The sequence below is a fragment of the Stegostoma tigrinum genome, chromosome 27 (genome assembly GCF_030684315.1).
Source record: "Stegostoma tigrinum isolate sSteTig4 chromosome 27, sSteTig4.hap1, whole genome shotgun sequence".
In the NCBI taxonomy this organism is placed as follows: Eukaryota; Metazoa; Chordata; class Chondrichthyes; order Orectolobiformes; family Stegostomatidae; genus Stegostoma; species Stegostoma tigrinum.
In genome coordinates, this window is record NC_081380.1 from 46,840,507 (window position 1) to 46,857,860 (window position 17,354).

General features: G+C 42.0%; 1 protein-coding gene across 2 annotated transcripts in view; it reads right to left on the bottom strand.

Moving 5' to 3' along the window:
- Nucleotides 1-12,853: 12,853 nt before the first annotated feature.
- The window catches only part of ywhae1 (tyrosine 3-monooxygenase/tryptophan 5-monooxygenase activation protein, epsilon polypeptide 1), a 42,037-nt gene continuing 37,536 nt past the window's right edge, over nucleotides 12,854-17,354 (bottom strand). Inside the window, exons 6-7 of one of the 2 annotated variants that reach the window (XM_059655448.1) lie at nucleotides 16,952-16,997; nucleotides 12,854-13,863 (exon numbers count right to left, since the gene is read on the bottom strand). In XM_059655448.1, the coding sequence (XP_059511431.1) occupies nucleotides 16,990-16,997 (8 nt within the window). In that variant the 3' untranslated portion in view covers nucleotides 12,854-13,863; nucleotides 16,952-16,989. The remainder of the gene's footprint in view (nucleotides 13,864-16,951; nucleotides 16,998-17,354) is intronic. The other variant, XM_048556813.2, reaches the window with a different exon arrangement.

Consider the following 17,354-nt stretch of genomic DNA (forward strand, 5'->3'; position numbering starts at 1 on the left):
CTGTCTTCAACCTGAACTCTTGATGATAGATGGGGGAGTCATGGCTCACCAGCTGGTTGAATATTACACACATGGGGCAGTCATGTTGAAAACAGATCTGGGTTCATGGGAAGGCCCTTGTGGTTAACTACTCTAAACCCAGCAACTTAGAGACCCCAGGGTCAGCTATGACCCACTGGAGTGAAGGACAGCAGAAAAGGTTGAACTGGCTGGAGTCTTCCTTCAGTAAAAAAAAAAGGGCTGATGGCTAAACTTAAAAAAAACTTGACCGTGTTGGCATGGTGATGATCGATGTTTCTAACAGTGTGTTTGGTTAGTAGGGGCTTTAAAACAGTGGGCTATCAAGGTAGTCACTCTTAAACGAATGGGGAATTCAGGAGAAACAGCTTCCTCAGAGTGGGGAGAATGTGGGTTTCACTCCCCTAGGGAGTGGTCAAGGGGAATTGTGTTTAGACATTGAAGTGGAAGCTGCACAGACACAAGAAAGAAAGGAAAAGGAGACAAAGAGAATGGGAACAGTCTTGTGGGGCTCAGCTATAACAATAATTCAATGTAAAATTGAGCTAGGTCTCAAGAAGTTTCTGAGCAACAACTAGTATTTTGAAGAACTACGGCATGATGAGACATTGCTTACTGTGTTGTTTTAATAATCAGCATTTATTGCCCATGTTCAATTACCCAGAGGACAGTGGAGTCAACCATGTTGATGAGAGTCTGGAGTCCCACACAGGCCAGACCAGGTCATGGGTGGCAGATTTCTTACCCTGAAGGACAGGCCAGTCATGAACCAAGTGGGTTTTACAACAAATTGACAATACTTGCAATAGTCATCATCATCAGATGATGACTTCATCAGACCAGAGTTTTATTGAAATCAGGTTCCATTATCTGCCCTGGGGGATTTGAACGCCCATGTCCGAGATAGCGTTCCAGATTTCAATTCCAGTGGCCCCATCATCACAGCACAACCATGCCCAGTGCCACAGAGTCTATGCTTCCCAGCAAGTCTCACTCTAGAATTTGGAACATTCTCTGCAATGTCTGAACAGTGGCACTACAATGATTCTAGCCTGGAGAGGAGATAGAACACAACACCTTAACACAGAGTACTCCACAAAATTATGACCACCCCTACCCTCCATCCCACTAGTCACTTCATACTGCCAACAATCACTAGGCAATTTTGAGTCCGAACCTGTGGAGGCAGCTTTCCTCTGTATCTAAGTCTATGCTGTACCTAGTTCTGGACTGTTTGATGGGGACAGTGCAGAGGGAGCTCTGTTCTATGTCTAACCCCATAGTGTTAGCGTCCTTGCAGCGCTTGATGAAGGACAGTACAAATGGGAGTTTTATTCTAAGTCTAAGCAATGTTGTGTTCGATAGAAGTACGGTGAAGTGTTGTCTTACATGCTTGCCAGTAACAGAAGGGCACAATGTTACACAATCAAGGCGGCGCAGGGAGAGTTTAATATTACCATTAAAGGGGACAGATAAGACCATAAGCCAAAAGGAGCAGAAAAAAATTAGGCTGATCAAGTCTGCTCTACCATTCAATCGTGGCTGAAAAGTTCCTCAACCCAATTCTCTCACTTTCTCCCTGAAACCCTCAATCCCCCTTGACAATGAAGAACCTATCTATCTCAGTCTGAAATGTTCTCACTGAACTGGCCTCCTCCACCTTCTGTGGCAGTGAATTCCATAGATTCACCACTCTCTGGCTGTAAAAGTTTCTCTTTATTTCCATTACAAAAGGTCTTCCCTTTACTCTACGGCTGTGCCCTCGGGTCATAGTCTCTCCTACAAATGAAAACATCTTCCCAACATCCACTCTGTCCAGGACATTCAGTATTCTGTAAGTTTCAATTAGATTCCACCCCTCCTCATCCTTCTAAACTCCAATGAGTATAGTCCCAGAGTCCTCAAACATCCCTCATCTATTAAGCTTTTCATTCCTGGGACCATTCTCGTGAACCTCCTCTAAACCCACTCCAAGGCCAATACTTCGTTGAGACATAAGCGGGGCCCAAAACTGCACGCAATACTCCCAAATGAGGCCTGACCCACAGCCTTATAAAGCTTCAGTAGTACATCTCTGCTTTTATATTCAAGTCCTCTCAAAATAAATGCCAATATTGCATTTGCCTTCCTGACTTCTGACTCAACCTGCAGGTTTACCTTGAGAGAATCCTGGACTAGAACTCTCAAAGCTCTTTGCACTTCAGATTTCTGAATTTTCTGCCCATTTAGAAAACACTCCCTGCTTTTATTCTTCTTACCAAAGTGCATGACCTCACACTTTCCCACATTGGACTCCATCTGCCACTTTCTAGCCCACTCTAACCTGTCCATAAGACATAGGAGTGGAAGAAAGGCCATTCGGCCCATCAGGTCCACTCCGCCATTTAAATCATGGCTGATGGGTATTTCAACTCCACTTCCCTGCACTCTCCCCCTAGCCCTTGATTCCTTGTGAGATCAAGAATGTGTCAATCTCTGCCTTGAAGGCATCCAATGTCGCAGCCTCCATTGCACTCCGTAGCAATGAATTCCACAAGCCCACCACACTCTGGCTGAAATAATGTCGTCTCATTTCAGTTTTAAATTTATCCCCTCTAATTAAGGCTGTGCTCACGGGTCCTAGTCTCCCCGCCTAACGGAAACAACTTCCTAGCGTCCACCCCTTCTAAGCCATACATTATCTTGTAAGTTTCTATTAGATCTCCCCTCAACCTTCTAAACTCCAATGAGTACAATCCCAGGATCCTTAGCCATTCATCATACATTAAACCTACCATTCCAGGGATCATCCGTGTGAATCTCCGCTGGACACGTTCCATGGCTAGTATGTCCTTCCTGAGGTGTGGGGCCAAAATTGGTCCAAATCCTTTTGCACCCTTGCCATCTCCTCAAAACTACTTGTCACTCCACCTATCTTTGTATTGTCTGCAAACTTAGCCAGAATCCCCACAGTTCCTTCATCTAGATCATTAATGTATTAAGTGGAAAGTTGTGGTCACAACACTGACCCTTACAGTAGGCCACTTGTCACTGGCTGCCATCCTGAGAAAGACCCTTTTATCCCCACTGCCTGCTTTCTGTCAGACAGCCACTCTTCTGTCCATGCTTGTACCTTGCCACCATGGGCCCTCATCTTACTCAGCAGCCTCCTATGCAATATCTTGTCAAAGGCTGTCTTGAAGTCCAGCCAGATAACATCCATCGGCTCTCCTCAGTCTAACCTGCTCTTTATTTCCTCAAGGAATTCTAGCAGATTTGTCAGGCACGACCTCCCCTTGATGAAGCCATGCCAACTTTGCCCTATTTTACCACACTTCCAAATATTCAGGAATCTCATCCAAAACCTTACCCACGACCAAAGTTAGGCTAGTCAGTCTGTAATTTTCCATCTTTTGTCTTACTCCTTTTTAAACAGGGGTGTCACGTAAGCGATTTTCCAGTTCTCTGGGCCCCTCCCTGACTCTAGCGATTCCAGAAAGACCACCACTAACACTTCCACCATCTCCTTCAGAATTCTGGGGTGTAGTCAATCTGGTCCAGGTGATTTATCCACCATCAAGCACATCAGTTTTACTAGCACCTTTTACTTGGTGATAGTCACCATACTCAACGCTACCCTCTTACTATCGAATTTCAGGGAGATTACTAGTGTCTTCCACCGTGAAGACTGACGCAAATAATTATTCGGCTCCTCAGCCATTGCCTTGTCCCCACTATCTCCCCACTGTCATGTTCCAGTAGGCCAATGTCCACTTTTGCCTCTCTTTTGCCCTTTATATTTAAAGAAACTCTTAGTCTTCATTTGTTTTATGGGCTAGCATACCCTCAGATTTAATCTTCTCCCTCCTTATTTCTTTCTTTGTTGCCTTCTGCTGGTCTTTGTAAGCTTCCCAGTCCTCAGGTTTCCACTGCCCTTTGCCACATTATACACTTTTTCAGAAGTCTTCTTCAAAAGTCTGATAAAAGCAGGGAAGGAGCTGTTCTTCAATCTGTTGGTACACGTGTACAAACTTTTATGTCTTCTGCCCGACAGAAAAGGGTAGGAGGTATAACCGGGGTGAGATGACCTTTGTTTATGCCAGTTGCCTTCCCGAGGCAGTGAAAAGTATTGATGGAGTCCGTGGATGGGAGGCTGGTTTGCACCGTGGACTGTAGTTCCTGGTGGTTTCGGGAAGAGGAGTTGCCATACCAGATTGCATCCACTTAGGATGCTCAATGTGGTGCAGCAACGCAAACTGGTAAGGTGTCTTTATAGACGTGGTGAATTTCCCTAGCCTCCTCAGGAAGTACAGGCTTTGCTGTGCTTTCTTCACCAAAAAGCATCAACACGGATGGACCAGGACACACTGATGGAACTTGATGCTTTCAACCATATGCAAACAGAGGCATGCCCTCCACTCTGCTTCCTGAAGTCAATGACCAGCTCCTTTGTTTTGCAGACACTGATGTACAGAGTCTTGACTTTACACCACGCCATTAAACACTTTACCTCCTGCTTGTACTTCTTTGCATCACTGTTCCCAATTCCACCTATAATGGTGGCGTCATCGGCAAACTTATAAAAGGATTTGGTGTGGAATCTGGCCACACAAGTGTGTGTCTCAGTATAGTAGGGGGCTGAGTACACACCCTTACAGGGCAGCAGTTTTGAGGATGGTCAGCTCTGCTTACTAACTGCAGTCCGTTGGTCAGCAAGTTGAGAATCCAGTTACAGAGGGAAGAGCAGACACCTTGGACCTGGAGTTTGGAGAGGAGTTTGTTTGGAATTATGGTGTTGGAAGGCAGAGCTGTAATCAATAAGAAGCTTGTCCTGGGTATCCCTCCTTGTCCAAATGTTCCAGTATTCACAGTCTGCCTTGGAGAGTTGCACCAGTAGGCCATCTACAAGGGATCAAGATTACATGGGGGAGGCTAGAGGTAATTTAAGCTATGTCCAGCTTCATAATTACCAATGTCAGAGCACCAACCAGGAGTCATTGGGGCATGCTGCACCAGTTTTCTTTGGCACTGAGATGATGGCAGTCTTCTTAAAGCAGGTTGGGACTTCAGATCACAGTAGAGAGGTTGAAGATGTCTGCGAATACTCCCACCACATAGTCTGCACAGGACCAGAGCGTGAAGTCAGAGCCTCCATCCAGTCCAGTCATTTCCATGGGCTCACCTTAAGAATTGCGATCTAACACTAGTGGTGACCAAGGGTTCAGGTGCATCTGAGGCTGATTGGACGGCTGACAGAGGACAGTGAAACAATATCAAAGTGACCGAACTTTATGTTCAGCTTAAAAGCATACAGGGAAATGTAACCTGTATCTAACCCTGTGCTGTACCCGTCCTGGACACTGTCAAAGGCAGTTTCTGTTTAAAATAGAGAGCTTAACTATTTCTCTATAACCGCATGCTGTCCCTGTCCTGAGTGGGGGAGTGTACAGAAAACTTTACTTTCTGTTCAGAACAGCAATTCACCTGCACTGCACAGAATCTACTCTACTGTGAGCACCAAATGCAATGTGGTCTCCTCTACGTTGAGGAAACAAAGCAAAGATTGGGTGACCTCTTGACAGAATAACTTTTCTGCTCACAAACACAGAGCTTCAAGTCGCCTGCCACTTTTAACACACCACCCTGTTCCATTCCCTGGCCAACATCTGTCTCAGGACTGCTGCAGTGCTACAGCAAAGCTCAGTGCAAGCTGGAAGAACGCATCTTTCTGCTTGGGAACCCTGTGGCCCTCTGGGCTCAGTAGAGTTCAACAATTTTAGGGCCTCAATTCTACCAAGTCCCAGCCCTCTACCCCACACAGCAGGCCACGTTATCACATAGTAGCTAACAATAGGTAGTGTATAACAGCAGGCTAACAGTCTCCCTTAACAGCTTTTCACCCTCACAGCCAGATTACTATCTACTACTTTGTCTACTCAACTGCTTCTCTGGACTCTATCGCCTTCCCATTCCGTGCACTGTACCATCTGCATATAAACCAACATTTTCCCAGCCACCATCAGTTGAGGAAGGGTACCCAGACCTGGAATGTTAATTCTGATTTCTCTTCAAAGCTGCTGCTAGACCTTGAGATTTTCCAGCAGTTTCTGCTTTTGTTTCAGATTAGAGTTTCTGGATCTAAACACCTTCTGTGTGATTGCAGCTTTTTCACCGCAGGGCTACCTCATGAAGTACTGTGCATCTGCAAGAGGAGACAGGTTTTGTACAAGAGATCCTATGCTAAGTGTGACAGGAAAACGGATGGAACCCTTTCATTCCAGGTAACAATGAAGAGCCAACTATCCCTAATTGCCGTCACACACCAAACAGATGTTTCTGCCTAAATTCACCAGGCCAGAGGTTTAAATGGGATTTGTTTGGCTTAAGAAATGCAGAAATGAAGTGATGCATTTTCACACATGCAATTTGTAAGAAATGTTTAACAATCAGGCACTCGACACCAAACCCCGAGAACGCAGCACACACACTTGGTAGTGATTCCCAACAGTGTGGCGACCTCTCGGCACTGATACCCTGACAGAGCAGCATCACTTCTGAACTGACCCTCCAACAGCGCACTAAAATTACAGCTGAATTTTGCTCACATTTCTAGATTAAATCTCCAAGTGTGTTTTGCACCGACATTTATCAGTGACATTCTTTCCTAGGGAATGGAGAAGGCTCTGATGGACCTGTATTGTAACAGTATCTCTCAACAGCATATCTGCCCAGTGACAGGCATCTTTACTGCTTGATGGAAACACCAAATTCACATATAAGTTGTTCTTTCTGCTCTGTGCTCTCCGAACACCTCCTCGACAATCTGTTTGAGTGAGTAAACATTCATTTCCTTCCCAAGTGTTGAATTCATGCTGGGTGGACTAGTCCTCCATCTACTGGTCAGTTCTTCTCAGTGCAGCAAGCAACCACTGAAGCTGGATAAATCCTGAGGTAGGGTGGGCCTATGACCCTCTAGAGACATGTTACTGCCAGAGGATGAGTACTGAGGATTTTATTGAATGGCAGAGCAGATCCAAGTGGCCAAAAGGTCAACTACTTTTATTTCCTGTGCAGCTAAACGTGCAGGCGGCTGCTGCACTTAGCTACAACGGCAAGTACATCTTAGAAACTTCTCAAAAACATAAGCTTTACTTGACAAGTTGCAAGTCTTCAAGTTTCCCCACCACCTCCCCAACCTCATTCTTGCCACCCAAACAGCTCACATCAAGTACCTTGCACATTACCACATCAACTGGAATCTTTTAGAGTCACAAAACCCCAGGCAGTCAGCATTCATACTTCAGTTTAGAGTGATGTGCCACTTCAGAGACAATGGAATTTTTTATTCAGTAAACCATTCTTAAAGCTGTTCGGCAACTCCTTTAAAAACAAGGGGACAGACCCCTCATTGATGACAATAATGAGCAGCTTCCCCAAAAGTACTGCCTGTGAGGCTGAACCTGCCGCATGACAGAACCCTGGCTCCCAACCCATAACATATTTGAGGTGGCTGCTCAGTGAGGAATCGGAGAGATCAGGATAAGAACTGGAAATGACCAATGTTCCACCCAGACGTTCAATTACCTTTACAGTAGCACTGCTAGCTGAAATGGATATGGAGAGCTGGTAAAAACCAGAGCATGAACAACTAGTATGTTTGGTGAACAAGTGCCATTCTTTTTCCAGGACAAAGGCCAGTCAACATGAAGAACAAAGGGAGAAGTACCAAGTGGAAAAAGTTGATTTCAGTGGCTTGAAATGGAAGTTAAGCTGCCAAGCAAGTGATGAGATGAAGAAATTGATCCATCTTCTGTAGATGTGGTGATCCCCAGTTAATTCTCAACTAGTCTGTCAAGTGCTGCAGTGGCATCAGTTAAGTAGGTCAGGAGAGCTTCTACTGTCAGCATCACAGGCAGTGGCTGTTTGAAGATTCCTCCTCAGATGCTTTACCCACCTCCTCTACTCCTGCACTGAAACCAAAATGCATTGCACTGGCTGGCAAAATGCTTCAACCTGCTTCATGCAGCAAAAGTATTTTTAAAACCAAAGCTGAGCAGCAACTAACCACAACTTCCTTCATCTCAATAAAACTGCAATGCTGGAAATCAGAAACAAATTTTTTTTTGGGGGGGGCGGGGGGGGCAAGAGAGAACAAGTCCGGCAGCACCTGTGCTTCAGAACTGTTCTGAAAGGTCAGTGCCGCCAGACCTAACCCGTTTTTCCAACATGTAATGTTTTTGTTTCTTCATCTCAATCCTCAAGCTTTGATTAGATTCAATGCAAGAGATCTAACCAAGGCAGTTGTAGGTTACATTCTGTACCAGGTGTCTCAATTTCAACAGTTGCAGGCAGTGGTTTCAAACTATAACTTGTACCAAGTTTCCATTCAATTAAGATCTTATTATACCGTTACTAATCAATGTGTGCCAAACACTTAATAAAAAATGCTGGCACTACTTGCATTACTGCCTTCAATTTGTTGCAAAACATAATTTAAAAAACATCAGCACCATTTTCCTTACTCTATAAACCAGATGTTTAAGAAGAGGGTTTCAATTCTCCATGCACCACCAACCCTCAATATTATAGATTTTTAGTTTGGTCTCAGAATATGGGTGATGCCAGCAACATTGTACTTCTAGCACAAACTCGAACTGTCCATGTAACAGCATGGCTTCCATTCAAACCTGGCTACACTTCAAGAGTCAAGTGCTCCCAGGCATTGTTGGTCCTCAGTACTGGAGACGTCAGGGAGCAAAGTTCTGAAGTAACTCTGCTAATAGGCAAGAGTACAAACTACTCACCAAGAACTGCACTTGCAATACTCAAGATGTCTTGGATTCAATTTCACAATTGGACAGTACTTGCTAAACAATGCTGAATGCACTAATAGCTACAGTAACCAATTTAAGATAATCAGTCAAGCTCATAACTCATGATTGTTAGAAGTGACATTCATACAACTCATTCTCTGCAAAAGAGAGCAAACTTAAACTGCACCTTTTTTTGAATTACCCAGAACTCAGTTTTAGATGCTCAATACTCTTTCCATGGTAAGATCGTGGCCAATTACAGTTGATTAATATCCTTTTCTCCAAAGATAAATTGTTATGGTTTGAAGTTAGCATTTTGTGTTTGTTCTGATGAGTGCAAGGCAAAAAGCCTCCGTAACATTTCTCTCCACTGAGCAATAATTGTTAAGTTGCTGCCAAGAACCCTATAGTTTACCAAATATTGTAATTAGTTTGTCATAGATCAGCTATCTGCAATATGCATCACTTAATCCATCAAGTGAATTGCTGTGCTGGATAGTACTTGACAGGTCATTGAAGCAACACCCAGCCAGTATTTGAGCCTTTCAGAAGGAGAGATGCTTTGAGGAATTGGATGCTACACAATATTTAAGGCAGGCCAGTGTCAATCACCATTTTTGCAAGTTTCTGATCAGGAGTAACCCCAAAATGTATGCCAATCACCATAACCCCTCTCCTCTCCAGACTCATCTGTCAACTTCACCAATGCCCTAATTCTATACCACTAGGATTTCAAAAAAGGTTCTTTCCAATTTATTTCTTACACTTGACAGGATTAAGAGCATTTTAGAGGTGAACAATTAACCCATATCCATTAGGTCTCAGTTTCCCAAATTAACCACATTGCCCATAATGGAATTTAGGAGTGGACAATAACATTCGGAGTGTGGTTTCTATGAAAAGAGGGAGAACATTTAAAGGCAGATTTAATTTGTTTTAATACCAGCAGAGGCAGAGTACTAATGCATATTAGTTAATTATCATGAGAAAAAACACTGCTTGAGGCACTGGAATACTGGGTTAGTTTAAACAGTATGATGGAAGTTTTTCTGAAAAACTTAACATAACAGCAATGACAATATTGTCCAAGTTGAAATTGGAGAAGATTTGTACCTTGTGTATGAGATTGCAGACTTGCTCACCAAACCGTGGTTTGGTTGCAGATGTTTCATCACCTTGCTAGGTAACATTGCCAGTGCGCCTCCAGTGAACTGTTGGTGTTCTGTCCCTGCTTGATATTTATGTGCCTTGGTTTGCTGGGGTGGTTGGCATCACTTCTGATTCTGTTTTTCAGTGGTTTGTGTACATAGAGTCCAGTTCAATGCATTTGTTGATGGAGTTCAGGTTGGAATGCCAGGCCTCCAGGAATTCCCTGGCATCTGTGTCTGGCTTGTACTATTATGGAGGTGCTGTCCCAGTCAAATTCCTGCCCTTCTTTGTCCATGTGCATTGCTAGTCACCAAGAAACACGATCAATTCTCACCGGTCTCAACACACACAGAAGGACATCCATAACAGCACAAGTCAGGAGGTATGCCAGGGAATTCCTGGAGGCCTGGTATTCCAAACGTAACTGGACCCAAGTTACAAACCATTGAAAAACAGAACTGGAAGGGATGCCAACCACCTTAGCAAACCAATGCACATAAACAACATGCGCGACAGAACACCAACATCTCACCAGAGCCGCACTGACAATGTTACCGAGAAGGGTGACAAAACATCTGCGATCAAACAGACTCAGCAAGCAAGTTTTCCTAAATGATTTAGAAATTAACACTACAAATATCTTACATTCCAGCTAACACGGTCATATTTAACACCAACACTTAGATCCTACAATTTAATATATACTGCATGTTTTTCTCCCTTATGAATCCAGTTTACCATTTTGGTACCTGTAACTTTATTTACCATACTCAGACAAACATTCGAGTAATCTCACCATTGCACAAGAAGTTGTAGAACATTTTGTTTAATTACAGTAAGTGTTATACAACATACTACAGTGGATCACTGGTGGCAATGCTCATGGAAGTAAGTCATTGCTCATTTGCAGTAAGTCGCAGGAGGCCAGGGCTGAAAAAATTAGAACAATTACGATCAATTACACCAATAGATCACATCAGGAAAAGAGGTGGCGAAAATATCAAAGTAAATAGGAACACAGATGGGAATGTCAGTGGCCAATGGTCAAAAGGCTAAAGAAAAAGGAAACAGAACTATGTGAACAGCCAAGAAAATTATGTGACCTGGGAAAAATGGAGAAAATGTAACCATATTCAAAGACAGTGAAGCAAGTAAATAAAGGATTTTGGAATTTAGAGAAAACCAGCATGCTTTACAGAAACAATGTTAATCGATGGCAAAAGACTCGAAATCAAATTCTTTCACGGCTTGAATAGTCCTCTGTTATACTTTTACTTCTCCAATCTACACCATCTCTGTGATGAATCATGCAAACCATAGGTTCCCTGGAAAAGAAAGATCTCAATGACACTTCCTGATTTACACATCCAACACTAGTAGCTCCTTCCTAGAATGTCACATTCAAGCCTGGCTTTACTCACCAAGCCATCTTCCACATATAATCCTTCAAATTTTGATCCTGTGATATTAAATTTACTGGTCTACTGTTTTCATTCAGAGTTCAACGCTTAAAATAACAATTTAGTTACCAATTATCTAGTGTATCACCCAAATTAAGATAAAATTCAAGCTTCCATCCAACGAGCATTGCTCCCTCCTTTTGCTTAATATTTTGATATTTCTTATGCCTGTTTCTCAGTTCAAATAGATCACCAATTACTAATTACTCTAGCTGAAAGGTTCACTTTTCTCCCCCCATACTCTTGATTCAAAACCTAGGAGGTACTGAAACACTACCAACACTGCCTTTGCTAAGTGATTACCTTCATTCTCAAAAAACTGAACACACACATTTCATCAGCCAATATCTTTGACATTATTTTAGCTGGGCTCAATTAAGTCTTCATTATGTTCTCTACTCTAATTGATTGCACTTGCTTTATTTTTCCTGTGCAGCTTTTCCAAAAATTCATCAGGAACAGGCTTCTTATTACCAGAAACTGAGCAGTAGGAAATTGTCTCCAACCATCAAGTGACCTGCTCCCCTTTGAAGACATTTTGCTGAAAAATTAACCACAGCTTTAATGGTTGTATTCAACAGCCCTTGCAGTACCATTTCAAGATTAGTCCTTCTCCTCCCTTTTCAGCCATTATTTCATCTTTACTTCACAATACATTAAGTTAGTGGTGAAAACATAACATTTACTTAAATAAATACTTATTTTATTTGATTTGGTAGCTCGGATTCATAAACAATTCCTAGGCAGACAATCTTAATTTTAAGCAATGCAATGCATACAGATCAAGGGAAAGATTCTCCTCAAGCTTGAGGTGATTTCCAGCTAATGTCTATTGAAGACAATTGCCCCAGACATCACAGCTGTGGTCACTGGATACAGAATAGGTTTTGGCTACAGCTCTAAACTAAGGAATGAAGGTAACCTAATCAAATAGCACTGCTAAAGAAATGGCAAAAATGTACAGGCTTGGGACAAGAGCAGAACTTACTCCACTTCATACACTTAAGCATTTTCTTTTTGCCAAAGTAGCAAAGGATTGTTGATATCAGTAAAACTGTAAGCAGCATCAACTGTTTCAGGAGGGGAAAGGCAATCACATCATCTCAAACATCAACCCAGTACAACAGCCAGGGTGTAATATGGGGAGGCTAGGCTGCACTGGATTCTTCACATCATACTAGCGTCCAAAACCACTGCCAGGTAATACCAGCTTTCCAACAAAATATTTTAAGTCAGCTTAACTAAAACACAAGCAATGTCAAAAGGTTCTCTTACTTCTCTCACTCCCTACAATCTTACTTCCAATGCTGGCATCAAGACCAAGAGCATATGTAAGATAGTAACAGCAACACTCCTCCCTTCATTTAATCTTCCTATTCACTGTGTTCTCTTCTCAATGTCTGCAAAACAAACAGGATAAAACAGCAAGAGATCTTAATTTAGGTTCTTTTATTTAAGTTTAATATTAATCCATGCTGTGTTTCAGTAAGAAGGATACAGATCTGTATCGGTGGCTCCAGTCAGATATATCCAGTAGTACAAATTAGCTTCAAGTTACACATACTGAACAAAGAGAGAGAAAGAGAAGGGGTGGGGAGAAAAAGGAGGAGTGGGTAGGAAAAAAACAAAACTTGTTTTAAGCATGCAGGCTTCAACAGCAGCTCAAACATGACCTGCTCTGCCAGGATGGACAAAAAAACAGCAAAGGACTATCTATGGATTGTAACTGTCATCTGCCATCTTTAGGATTAAAAGCACTGAAGAAAAACACTGCACATCAGGCTCACAGACTTTGAGCAAGCTATTTAAACTGCTCACAAAAAATACAGTTGTATTTGTTTAGCCACACTAGTTGCTGCAAGTACTTTTTTGGGGAATAAAAGATAAGCAAACCAACAGCATGCAGTTGCTAAGAGGGTTAAGATGGATTGGTGTGTTGCAAGAAGCACAACACACAAAGGGCTATTTTGTGGGGAGGCGCTCACGGCACACAGGCTTGTCTGACATTCATTGCAATTCATGACCAACCGCCAATTCAAATTCAATGCTCAGATCTCAACTGGTTAAAGTAGTGCAGGGATGAACTAATCAACGCTGCATTAGGTAGAATTGAGCAGTTGTTTTAAAACGATTTCCGAATAACTGTGGTAGCTAGTCAAGAAAGCAGGTCCCAGTTAAACATCCATAGAGAGACAGCATTGCTTTTAGATTTTATTTTAAACAAGTAAAAAATAAAAATAAAAAACAAAAATAATCCTCGGAACCCAAATGGGCAATAGCTAATTCTGAGGTCCAGCACCAACATCAAATTTACTGGTTCTCAGCTTGGACTAGGACTGTGGGGAGGGACAGGAGAGGGGCAGACAGGGTCTTCTCATTCGCCATGTCTTCTCACTGATTGTCGTCATCAACATCTTGCACCACATCTTTACTCTGTTCCTCACCTGTACAAAAAGGAATGAGGCAAGAGGAAAGACAATCAATTTATATACACCAGCTGCACAACTAACTAACCAGCTACAGCCTCCCGAGCAGCAACTTTCACAGATAACATGCAGCATTTTCAAGATTAGCTGTTGCATTCCAGCTGCTGAAGCCATGGTCAATTTGCTCCAACCCACCTTCCACTTATGGCTTTGTCATTCTTCAACCCTGAGAAGCAGGCTACATTTTAACTTTATTCAGTTTTGTTTTAAAAAGATGATCAGTATGCACCACCCTAAAAACCCAACATTAGGAATAATGATCAGCAAGTAAGACCAGGTCATGGAATAACAGGGAGTTTGGCATATCACCCAGGTGTAAAGCCTCAGCTGGAAGAGCATGTCAAAGCAGAAATAAATATATAAACAGATCTGCTCACTTTAATTATTCTAAAAGCATAAATTCTAGTAAAAACTGCATTCAATAGTAGTCTTTGGAAAAGGTGTATTCAGTAACACAAGCAAGTAAAAAGCAGAAGGGAACCGTTAGGCTATAAATTCTTGTCACCATGTTCAGACCAGCAACAGACCATGTGGTTGGAACATCTGGTGGATGCTACACCTCAAGCATAAGCAAATGCATTATTCAATAATGGGACCACAGGCCATGAATTACTTCATTAAAAAGCATCCTACGTGTTATGTTATAATGGATTAATACCAATTAGAATAGCATAGGGTAGAATTTTAGAAGTACAATCTGCTTTCCCCACACAAGGTCAAGGTAGGTTAAGGTAATCTTCTAGAAGGTCACTCACTCCCTTTGGGAAACCTTTTCTGTCATTCATGACAGAGGCACAAGTCCCATTCCCAATAATTCCAGCCAAAGATGTACACATGGTGAGACAAAGGAATACCAACTTCTCAAACTGCTCATAATTCAATTCATGACTTGGATTCTAGTCAAACTTTGCACACTGGAAGTTTATCTGGAAGCAGGGGAGATATCAAAATTACTACCCAGGAATAATTTGACTGCAAAGATTAAGTAGTTAACTCAGCAAGCTGTTCTTTCTGACCTCAGCTTAAATATTGTTGGGATCCTTGACTGCAGACAGTAGCAGGGGACAACCTCCAACATCTAAAGATAACCTTGCTGTGGGAGCAAAAAATATTACTTGCAACAATTCAAACTGCTTTTAAGCATGTTTTCATCAATTGATTGCACAGCATCATCTGAAAATAGTGCAATGGAATGGTTGCTTGAATCATATTGTGCATTCTTGCTAGGCTAAAATATTGATATTATATGGAGTAATGCACCAGTGTCACCTAGAACTCCAGAAATCCTGAGGTCGATAAATTTTATATTATTTCACTCCCACCAAAATCTGAATGTAGGTTAGAACAAAAGCAAACTTTCTTCCATTGCTAAAAAGGAAATAATTTCTGGAATATAAAAGCTAATGCACTGATTTAACTCGTGCTGAACTGCACAATTATAACCTAGAAGTTTTTGCTTTAAGTCAGCTGACCACTAATCAAGAAAGAAATTAGTTTAATAGGTCAGAGATACCAAATTCAAAAATCACAGCTCTAGAAGTGAGGCTATTATCCACTGCAGCACATTTTGCATTTTACTAGGTCCAGCGTTCAAGTGCCAATTGTGGGTAATGCACAGATTAAAACGATTTTCGATGTGTACTGGAAGACACTGCACAGTCTGAAACAACAGAAAAAGTTCCCATCACCAAAAACAAATCCAAAAGGTTTGTATACCAGTCAGTGATACTGTGAAATCTCCAGCAGTTATATCTCAATCTAACTCAAAACAATAAAAGTTACAGGCTGTGCATGTGACACTGATCGTTAATAGACCCCTCGCCGGCAAAAACGAAGCATGAGCCTCCTTACAATTCCAGGTGTGCTAGACAATTTAACAATGGCTGATATGAATAGTGTCACATTGATGCAAAGTGCTGGAGTGAATTAGTCAGCTGTGTGTGGACGGAACCAGCTGTAATGCATGCTGCATCATACTAGAGATTGCAGAAGTCAGGGGAATTAAGCATAGGATTTTATTTCACAGACTTCAAACCCAAAGGTAGGGAAGGGTGTCATTACCTGCTTCAGCTTAGAGCTCAATTACTCAAGTGGTCATTTGGGCACACACAAATAGGACAAAAGTAGCAGAGACCTTATATCTTTCAGATCAGCAAGCACACCAATAAGTCAGAGCAAGGAATGAGTGAATTAAGTAGCAGCTCATCTGAAGCATGGCCAGATTCAGGGCACAATTACCCTATTTACATCATGACAAAACTACTAGGTCCTGAATGAAGACAGCCATGCATGATGCAGAACATCATGATCCCAGTCTATCGTATGCTGATTGTGACAACAGATCAAACTACAACACAGCAGAAATCCACAAGCAGCTGAAATCACAAACTGAAGTCCAAACATGCCCACTTTTTGAAATGCAGCTCAATGTCCAATGCTGAGAGTACCGAAACAGACCTTGCTGTGAGATAAGCCACACTGGTTAATGCGAGGATGAGACAGATGTCACAATACCAGATAAATATGAAAAACAAAAACCCAAAAACAATTTAAATGTCCTACCTCTTACTGGCCTAGGTTTCTCTGGAGTTAAAGGTTAGTGATGGAATAGTGGTTTTTTTTCCCCCCTGTACATTGTGAGGAGTCCTCCCCAAAATCTGAGCCGCCGAAAACCAAGGGCATATAAGCATAATCCAGCACCTACCCCCCCACAGCTCTGGGAATGCTATTTTCAAAAATAGTTGATACAAGGGGATAAGTACAGGTAAAATTTGAACTTCACTTGTCAGCTCTAAATAGTTTGTTGAGATACAGCACACAAGGCTGTGCCCAGTCTCAAATGTCCCAATATGAGCTAAGTATAACTTAATGTTTACAGCAAGAACCATAAAATAGGCCAGTTTCAGCAAGTGATATGACACACTCGTTCCAGTGACGCCATCTCATCCAGGATAAGGCCCTAACAATACATCATGAAAACCTAGCTTTAAAATGGTATTGTGACATCTGGTGATATGACAAATGCTTGGCATTCTGAATGACTTACAAAGTACAGATTACAGGGGAATGATTGGTTCATATCCTTTATGAATCTATTCAGGAAGGAGAAAGGAGTGGAAGAAACAAAACAGGAATGTAAATACCGAAGAGGAAAATTAAACTGTCCACAAAGGGAACATAAGTAAAAGAGGAGAATCCTCAATGAAACAGAAAGACATACGATTACAGGGGCCTGTTTTTCACAATACCAACTAATGTCACCTAGGCTCAGAAGGCAAATATTTATTAATAATTAGTGGAAAAACTGCCAAGTAAAGGCGAAATCATTAGTCAATACCATTAAGGCCATGTTGTCACCATACTGGAGAGAGTACAGGAAACAAAATAATATGGCACATGGGGACAGGAAATAAAAACAAATGATAAGTAGCTGGAATCCAAATATACAC